A 9,733-nucleotide genomic window follows, 5' to 3' on the forward strand; every position below is an offset into this window, starting at 1 on the left:
AGCGGTATTAATAAAAGTTCTTTAGAAGGCATTATACGCTAGTAAGGTATTCTAAGGGTTCCTATATATTTTCTAAATCTAGGTAATTCTTCTATTTAATAAAATATATTATTTTGCTATTAATCTTACTTATATCGAGGATAGCTTCCACGATATATTCTTCTAGTCTATTAACTTCTATATTAGGTTTATTATTTATTTTTACTTAGATAATATCTTATATTAATTCGAGTAGTAAAATATAAAAGATTAGGTAGAGCTTAACCTTAGGTAATAAGTCTAATTTATAATTATATTTTAAGATTTTCTATTTAACTTTATAGGGTCTAATATATTTATAGTCGAGTTTTTTATTTTATTATTTTATTTTAATATTTTTTATTATAAGATAAACTATATCTCCCTCCGAGAAAGTTAGTCCCTCGATCTATTTCTTATTAATATAGTTTATTATTCTATTTCTAATAAACTCGAGTTCTATTCGCATTTCTTTATATAGGTTATATAATTAATCGCTAATAAGGATTACTTTGGGGTTAATAATAATATCCCGTGATTATTAGTAAGCATCTAGTATAAACCCAAAGTTAGCATAGGCTAGTATAATTTTTATACTTTTATTTATAGCTATATTATAGGCTAGCTAAGTAGCTAATAGCTTTTTAACCCAGTTAGTCTATTTATAGTTAATATAGCATTAAAGGTATTATTCTAGTATCTAGTTTATGCATTCTATCTATCCGTCTATCTCCTTATAATATACTATAAAGAGTTTATAGTTAATTCCCAAATATCCTATTAGGCTTTACTAAAACTTAGATATAAATAGCAATCCTCGATTAATAATAATTTTAAGTAGTATACCATATATCTTAGCGATATAAAAATAGAAAAGATAAGCGAATTCTTTAGCTATTATTAATTCTCTATAGGGTATAAAATAAGAAAATTTCATAAGTCTATCTATAATAATAAGAATACTATCATAGAAATTCCCGGTAGCTAGTTCTTCCGATAGGGGTAGCTTTGTAATAAAATCTATTATAATAGCTTCCCATAGCAGCTAAGGTACCGGTAGGGGTTATAGCTTACCGTATAGTTTATAGCATCATGCCTTAGTTTTTATGCAAAGGTCGCATTAATTAATAATTATTATAATAATTTTCTTTATATTAGGAAAGGTATATATCGTCTTAACTCATTCTAGGGTTTTATTAATTCCTTAGTATCTATATAACTAGTAACTATATATTTCGCGTATAAAATTATATCGTAATTCATCTAGGACTTATTATTTATCTATTCTTTTATCGTCTAGAAGTTATTTATTATACTCTAGGATCTTTATAAGGAGTAGATTACCCTATTCCACTATATAAGTTATATCTATTGCGTCTAGGTATTGCTATTACTTAATGTATGTAATAATTCGCTATTATAGGTATCCTTCGGTTATAAAATATAGTAATTATTCCTTAGTTTAGATCTTTCCTATATCTAAGTTAGGTCTCCGGCTAATAGTATCCGCTTAGCTATTCTCCGATCCCTTAATATAGATAATAATATAATTAAATTCTAAGAGGTATTCGGCGTATTATAATTATTGTCCGCTAAGTTCTTAGGTTATCGCAAAATAAGAAATATTTTTATAGTCTATATAGACCTTAATCTAATATTAGCTTCCTAGGAGGTAGTATCTAAACTCCTTAAAAGTATTAACAATTATAAGGAATTCCTTATCATAGATAGGGTAATTAAGTTCTACTCTATATAGCTTATAGGAGTAAAATGCGATTAGGTATAGTTATCCTTTATCGTCTCGTTATCCGATCTAGGCGCCTAGGGCAAAGTCCGAGGTATCTGTTTCTAGTTTAATTTATCGAGATAGGTTAAATATCTTAAGTATTAGTTCGCTTAGGATAAGTTCTTTAATTTCATTAAAGGTATTTTTAGCTTTATCCCTAAATATAAAGATTTTATCTTTCTTTATAAGTTCTATTAATAATATAGCGATTTTTCTAAATACTTTAAGAAACTTATAGTAGTAATTAGCGAATCCGAGAAAGGCTTATACTTCCTTAATATTAGTTAATTCTTTCTAATCCTTAACTACTAAGACCTTCTTAGGGTCTATTTATATCTTATTATAAGAGATAATATATCTAAGGAATTCTACTTCCGAGGCATAAAATTTACTTTTCTCGGGTTCTACTAATAAGTTAGCGTTCTATAGTATCTATAATACCTTATAGATATATTCTATATATTCTTCTTCTATTTTAGAGAAAATAAAGATATTATCTAGGTAATATATAACGAATATATCTAGATATTCTCATAGTATATTATTAATTATTTATTAGAATATAATAGGTATATTAATAAGTCTAAAGGGCATAATAAGGTACTTAAATAGTCTATACTTAGTATAAAAAGCGGTTTTCTACTTATATCCTTCCTTAATCTGAATAAGGTTATAGGCTCCTTTAAGGTTAAATATAGTAAAATACTTTATCCCAAAAAGTTAATCCTTTAACTCGCTAATAAGAGGTAGTAATATATAATCCTTAATTATAATAGTATTAAGTATTTAGAAATCGATATAAAGTTAGAGCTTGCTATTCTTCTTTAGAACGAATATAACGAGGTATCTAATAGATAACTTGCTTTCCTTAATATATCCTTTCTATATTATATCTTTAATATATTCTTTTAATACTAGGAGTTATACTTTATTAAGTAGGTATAATTTACTAAAGCTAGGTTACTTCCTATTAATAAACTTAATCTTAAGGTCATAGGATATATATTCTAGTAGACCTATTCTAAGTTCTTCCGCGAAGAGTTATTTATAGATTTAGTACTTCTATAATATATTCTTAAGTTATTCTTTTTCCGGGCTATCCTTTTTTAGTTTCTCGAGGTCCTTCTCGAGCGTATAGAACTATTATATAATTTATGCGATTATTTATTGCCTTTATCGTTTTTATCTATTATAGTATTTATATTTTATCCCTATAGGTAGAGAGGTATCTTATATTTGCCTCTTCCTAACTTCTCTATTATTAGTAGAAGTTTAAGATCTCTAATCTAAGTTATTATCTAATATAAAGGATATCTTAGTATCGCAAGAAATTATCTAGCTAGTTCTCTAGTCAAAATATAGGTTAAATCATTATAACTATAGGTACCCGAGCATAAGATCATAGCTTTAGTTTAGTATAATATTAAATAAGATTCCTTAGTTCTTTCCTTTAGTAAAAACCTTAAGGTAATTAATCTTATAGTTAATAAATCTATTATTATAATCAAAAGGTATTCTTTCGAGGTTATATACTATATAGGGCTTACGTTTATGCCTCTATAGTAGCTTAAGCCTATTTACTATTATTAGGTTAAAGTAATTCCGCTTAGCTCCGCTATCTACTAAAGTATTTAATTATTCTCCCTTAACTTATACTTTTAACTCTAGGTATTATCGCCTATATCCTCCGTTTATAGAGTATAAGGCCTTCCGGGGTAGTTTATTCCCTTGCTTATCTATCTATTACCTTATATTAAATAGGGTATCTAGTTTTTTAACCTATAGAGAGCATAGCTATAGTAATCATATTTATATTCGCTCTTATTATATACTTTATAGTTATAGTTATCGATCTAATTATATAGATATTCTTAGTAGCTCCTTTCTTCTTAGGCTCCTAGGTCTCCTTACTCCTACTAGCTAATTTACTTCTATTAGTCTTTAATTTTATAAGTAACCCGCTTTTATTCTTAAATAATATAATAGAGGTCGCTATTATATTATACATAGGCTATGCTAATAGATTTATATTAATAGAAAATTTAATATCCTTCTATCTCATATTATAAATATAAGTTCTTATTAGGTTAATATAATAGTGCGATAAGGAAATAATCTTACTCCCATTTTTCCTTTTAGTAGGTCTCGCACTAGTATTACTAATAAGATATCTATAAGATATTAGTATATTCTTAGTATATTAGGTATATTCGCATATTATCTCGTAGGTTAAAAGGTATTTCTAGATATTTAGGGTTTTCTATTAATTCTCTATAATAGGCGCGAATATAAATTTCTTATTTATTAGCGGTATCTATATATTCTCGTGCTATCTAGATATATTATTCCTATATATTATTCTAGTATCAATTATCATCTTAGTTATATAATTATAAGTAGGGATCTTCTTCTTATAGTTCTTTATTAGTTTTTTATATTCCTTTTCCTACTTATATAAGTTCCTCTTATTAATACTCCTAAGGGTTTATAGTATTTATAATTTATGCCTAGGTTAGACCGCTACTTACTATTTTTATAATCTAATTATTATATAATAGTCTACTATATTAGTCTACCTTCTATTATTTATAGATCTTATCGTATTCTTATAATACCTCGGCCTAATATTAGGGGCATAAGGTGCGATTATATTATATAGGGTTATTCTATTAATAATCCCTTCAATAGACTATAGCAGGTATCTAGGATTTATTATTCTTATCGTACCTTATGATCTATTTCTTATAGTCAAACCCTTCTATAGCGGCTTCTTAGTAGTCAGTTTATTCCTAGGAGGTTAGAGATAGTAGCGCTTAGTTATCTTTTATCTAGGTAGATTTCTTATATTATATAACCGCGATGGTTTTTATACTAGGGTCCTTATTTAGTTTATTAGCTAGTTCTAGGAGTAGCTCTTATTCTAATTATATCCTAGTATAATCCATGAGGTTCATATAATTAAGTTTTTAGGGCTAGGTCATCCGATATACTCGATCCTTCTTATTATTTTAGACGACCTCATTTTCCCTAGTCTATTCTTCCATGAGGTAGGCTTACTAATAGGGTATATTAATTTAGTTAGGTATAGCTCCTATCCGGTTATAGCCCGCTTATACTATACCGAGTATCTTTATTATCTATAGAGCTATCTATAGTTCGTTATTAGCTTATGCGAATCTTACCTATTTTCTACCTTCGGGGAGTCACTATTACTATAGCTAGTAATAACCTTCCTTAATATTATACTACTTTTTATAGTAGACCTTCTTAATATAATTTATCTTATAGTAATATCGGCATTTAAGTCCATAATAGTTACATTTCTTCTATTAAGTTACTCCGAGTTTTATAAGTCCTACGTAGGTTTTATAGGATATATCGTTTTATCGGTATTACCCTTAGTTAATATTAAACCGAGGTTTCTAATAATTTTCTTTACTATTGCGGGGGTTCTAGAGCTTCTTCTAAGAGAACTATTAGTCATTAATCCTAACTACTCGGCCGATATAATCAACGAGGTTATTAGGCCGGTCTTCTTTATAGAGTTTAGCCTATACCTCCTTCTTAAGTCTATTAAAGAAAAAGGATATTAGTAATTCCTAGTCTTAGTTAAGCTTCGAGGTAAGCTAGAGGTACTTAGTGCTATATTCTAATGCGGAGCAAGTTTATCGGAGTACCTTAATTTCTCTTTCCGCCTAGGCCTTTTTATCTACTATTCTAAAGGCTTATTAGAGCATAGCTTCGAAGGTTTTAAAGCTAGAGTAGAGGTTTATGGTTTATAGCGAGTATTTATTAAGTGGTTTAATAAGGTATTCCTTTATAATAGGTTTAAACTAAGCTATAGTATGCTTAGTGAGATGCCCTGCGGTATATTAGACCTTACTAGATGCCGTGGTGAACTAGGTAGGGTAATAGAGCATAAATACGCATAGCTATATAAGAAACATAGGTAATTTATATACGGTGCTATTAAATTTTTCTAGTTATTCTAGCTTTAGGATTTCTCTAATATCCTTACCCTTTATAGCGGCAATCGCTATTTAATTAATATTCTAGATATTCTCATAATATTACTAATTTTAGACTTACTAAGTAGCGGCTATATAGTCAATAAGTCCTCTAAGTTCCTCTATTTTAGTAATTATAATAGTAACCTAGGTATAGAGTTGCTTAATTTCTTTATCGTTACTATCTATTTCTTTATCGCCGTTAGGGTTAGCCTAGACTAGCGCGATAGGGGTAAGTAGGTAATTAATAGGTAGAACCTACTAGTAATTATTATTAAGAATAGCCTAAGTAGCTATTACGTTTAATATTATTTAAGGTAACGCGAGTAATCTAATAAATAAGAGCTATTAATATATAATAAAAGGGTCTTTCCTAAGGGATAAACCGGTTATATTAGTTTATATTAGTAGAGGAGAATATTATATAATCTTAAAGGGTAATATAATATTACGTCTAGTAATATGCTTAAGGGTATTAAGTATAACTAAGTTATATTAATAGCTAAGGTAGCTACTATATAAGAAAGTATAATAAATATATTTTATATACTTAGGGTATTAGTTATGATTACTCTGCTTATCGGTCTTAATTAAGGTAATTATATAGGTGATTAGGGTGATTAGTGAGATAATTACCGTGATTACTTAGTATTAGAGGTGATCGTTTGTTTGATTAGTGAGGAATTATGGGGGTCTGCCTGTGTATGTGATAGGTGTATGTTAGGCCGTGATAGTGCCTTAGAAGTAGCTGGATACTGCCTCTAAGAAGAAGCAAAGAGTGCTGCTTTGGAAGGTCTTACAGGGCCTCTAGGGCCTCCTATAGGGTAGCTAGCTTTTCTTATAAGAAGGTTCTTCTAGGCCGGATAGGGCCTATATAAGTACCTAAGGCTTTTAAGCCTTCTAGCTTAAGGTCCTCTATAGCCTTTTCCTTGCTTTTAGCTAGGTTAAGGCTAAAAGGGGAGCCTTTTAAGACCTCCTTAGCTGCCTCTAGGGTGCCTTGCGGAGCCTTATTAAGTATATAGAGGTCATCTAGGTAAGCTACTAAGGTTGCCCTAGGTAGCTTCCTAGCTAGGGCCTCTAGGGTAAGTCGAAAGGCAAGGGAAAAAAGAAGAGGTCCGAGAGGGTTACCTTGCCTTACGCCCTTGGCCGAGGCTATAGCTGACCCATCTTCCATAACTAAGATAGAAGGGTCATTATAGGCCCAAGCTGCTGCCTTATAGAAGGTAGGGGCAAAAGTAGCTACAGAAGCAGCTATAGAAGCCCTATCTACTGAGTTAAAGGCATTAGCAAGGTCTATAGAGGCTAGCTGCTGAAAATTAGCCTCATTTAAGCCTATAATAGCCTCATAGAGGAGGAAAATAGCGGGTTCAACCCCGCCTGGGCTATTCACGCCTAGCTGGAAGGGTAAGAGCATATTCGGCCGATAGGAGGTCATTAGGATCGCCTTCATAGCTACCCTATAGATAAGATCTCCTATAGCTATAGGTCTAACCCCTCCATCGGGCTTTTCAAGCCCTATAAGGCGGCTAGCGCATAATAGGTGGGCTCCAGGGGCCGTGCCTTGGCGAATCATATCAGCTAGCAGCCTTAGGAAAGCTATCACAGGGGAATCTTTCCTAGTTACTAGGTCTAGAAGAGGCCTAGTCCAGCCACTAAGGCCCGGGGCCTTTTCCTTGCCTATAGAGGCTATAGCTGCTATAATAGTCTCTGACGTGATTGGTTGGCCGGCCCTTGGGCGGGTCTTGCCTTGGAAGGGGTCTTTTGATCCAATAGGGTGCTTTTCTAGCAGCCTAGCCCTATTTTCTACTGAATTAGGTGCTATAGGGGTCGGATCAATAAGAGCCCTAGCAGCCCGGCCTAGGTAGCCTCTCTCTAGTAGCTTAGCTGCCCTTTGGGCCGGGCTAGGAGCTATAGAGGGTCTAGCTGCCTTGGGGGGCTCAGGGGGCTGCTGGAGGGACTCTAGGCTCTCTAGGGTAGGTAGGTTAGAAGGGAAAGACCTAAGAAGGGTAGCTAGGCCTCCTTTTTGTAAACCTAACCCTAGTAGCCTAGGCAAGATAAGGAAATATAAGAGGGCCTTTTCAGTAGGCCTCTTTAGAAAGGCAGCTGCAGCTTTATGGGCTGTAGCTGTGAAAATAGCAGCCTGCCTTGCATGTAGCCTTTTTTCCGGTATAGGGATCCTTGCAAAGGCTAATAGCTTCTGCATAGAAGCCTTGGCTAGGATTGGGGCTATAGCTTGGTTGTGTAGCTGCTCTAGGGTAGGCCCCTCTAGGGTAGGCTCCTTGGGCTCGGGCTCTAGGGTAAGCTCCCTAGGCTCGGGCTCTAAGGTAAGCTCCCTAGGCTCGGGCTCTAAGGTAAGCTCCCTGGGCTCCCTAGGCTCCCTAGTCTCTAGCTCTAGGGTAGGCTCCTCTAGGGGCCCTAGAGGCTCTAGGGTATATTCTTCTAGAGGCTCTAGGGTAGGTCCCTGACTAGAGGGCCTGTGGCTAGGCGTGCTAGGGCAAGAGGAGCTAGAGCTAAGGGACCTAGGGCTAGAGGGTCTTCCCCTTTCCTCATAGCTAGAAAAAGACCTATAGCTTTCCCTTGAGGCCGGTCGGTCTAGGGTAGGCTCCTCTAGGGTAGAGTTAGGCTGTAGCTGCCTTTGCCGCCTAGTAGGTCTTTGTAGCTGTGGAGAAGGGGTCCTTGCTAGTCTCTTTCTTCCTATAAGGCCTCTATAGCTAACTAAGCCCGGGCTAGCCTGATTAGGACTAGTGGGGCTAAGGGAAGAAGCTAAAGAGGCCCTAGAGGTATTAGTGGCCCTAGTAGCTATATAGGTCCTTGGCCTAGGTAAGGTAGAAATATGGGCTTTACCTTCTATGCCGTGGATCTTAGCACTATGGGTCTTGATGCCGTGACTTCCGCGGCAGGCTGTGCCGCAATAAGGGCAGCTGACTAAGCCAAGGGGCTGTAGCTGTTGGTTGGTATAGGCCTCGGCCGGGTGTTTTTTGCGTATATGCTCTAGGGTATCTCTATAGCTGCCTTGGCAGGTAGGGCATACCTGCGAGGGCATTTTACTATAGGGTAGCTAGAGGTATAGGGTAGGTATAGGGTAGCCGAGGTATAGGGTAGGTATAAGGTAACTAGAGGTATAAGGTAGCTATAAGAAAGAAGATAATAAAGAGAAAATAGCTATAAGGTAGCTAAGATAAGGCTTAGAAACTAAGCATAAGGGTAAGAGTTAAGGTTATAAGAAGCTTAGAGAATAAGGTCTTTAGAGATACTTATATAACCCTAGGGTTATTCTAGAAGCTTCTACCTTAACCTAAGTCTAACCCTAAGCCTAACCCAAAGCCTGACCCTAACCCTGACCCAATGTGTGACCCTAACCCCTATAGAAGGCTCTAGAATCTCTATAGAAGCCCGAAGGGCTTCTATCTATAGCTGACCCAAAGCCTGACCCTAACCCTGACCCAATGCCTGACCCTAACCATGACCCTAACCTCTATAGAAGACCTTAGAATCTCTATAGAAGCCCGAAGGGCTTCTATCTATAGCTGACCCAAAGCCTGACCCTAACCCTGACCCAATGCCTGACCCTAACCATGACCCTAACCTCTATAGAAGACCTTAGAATCTCTATAGAAGCCCGAAGGGCTTCTATCTATAGCTGACCCAATGCCTGACCCTAACCTCTAGAACCTCTAACGGAACCTCTAAAGGAACCTCTAGGGGGATAGGGTGAGGGATAGGGTGAAGGATAGGGTGAGGCATCGGGTCCGGGTTAGGGTTAGGGTTAGGGTTAGGGTTAGGGTTAGGGTTAGGGTTAGGGTTAGGGTTAGGGTTAGGGTTAGGGTTAGGGTTAGGGTTAGGGTTAGGGTTAGGGTTAGGGTTAGGGTTAGGGTTAGGGTTAGGGTTAGGGTTAGGGTTAGGGTTAGGGTTAGGGTTAGGG

General features: G+C 35.1%; 1 protein-coding gene across 1 annotated transcript; it reads right to left on the reverse strand.

Annotated features, from left to right (window-relative positions):
• Positions 1-6,495: 6,495 nt before the first annotated feature.
• On the reverse strand, positions 6,496-8,854 carry NECHADRAFT_88345 (uncharacterized protein; the record flags this gene model as incomplete). The annotated part of the gene is made up of 5 exons (XM_003040173.1): positions 6,496-6,509; positions 6,694-6,817; positions 6,950-8,505; positions 8,656-8,755; positions 8,843-8,854. 5 exons carry the CDS (start codon positions 8,852-8,854, stop codon positions 6,496-6,498), a joined length of 1,806 nt encoding a protein of 601 aa, XP_003040219.1.
• Positions 8,855-9,733: the final 879 nt, after the last annotated feature.

Source organism: Fusarium vanettenii (genome assembly GCF_000151355.1).
Source record: "Fusarium vanettenii 77-13-4 chromosome 13 genomic scaffold NECHAsca_77_chr13_6_0, whole genome shotgun sequence".
NCBI classification, from domain to species: Eukaryota; Fungi; Ascomycota; class Sordariomycetes; order Hypocreales; family Nectriaceae; genus Fusarium; species Fusarium vanettenii.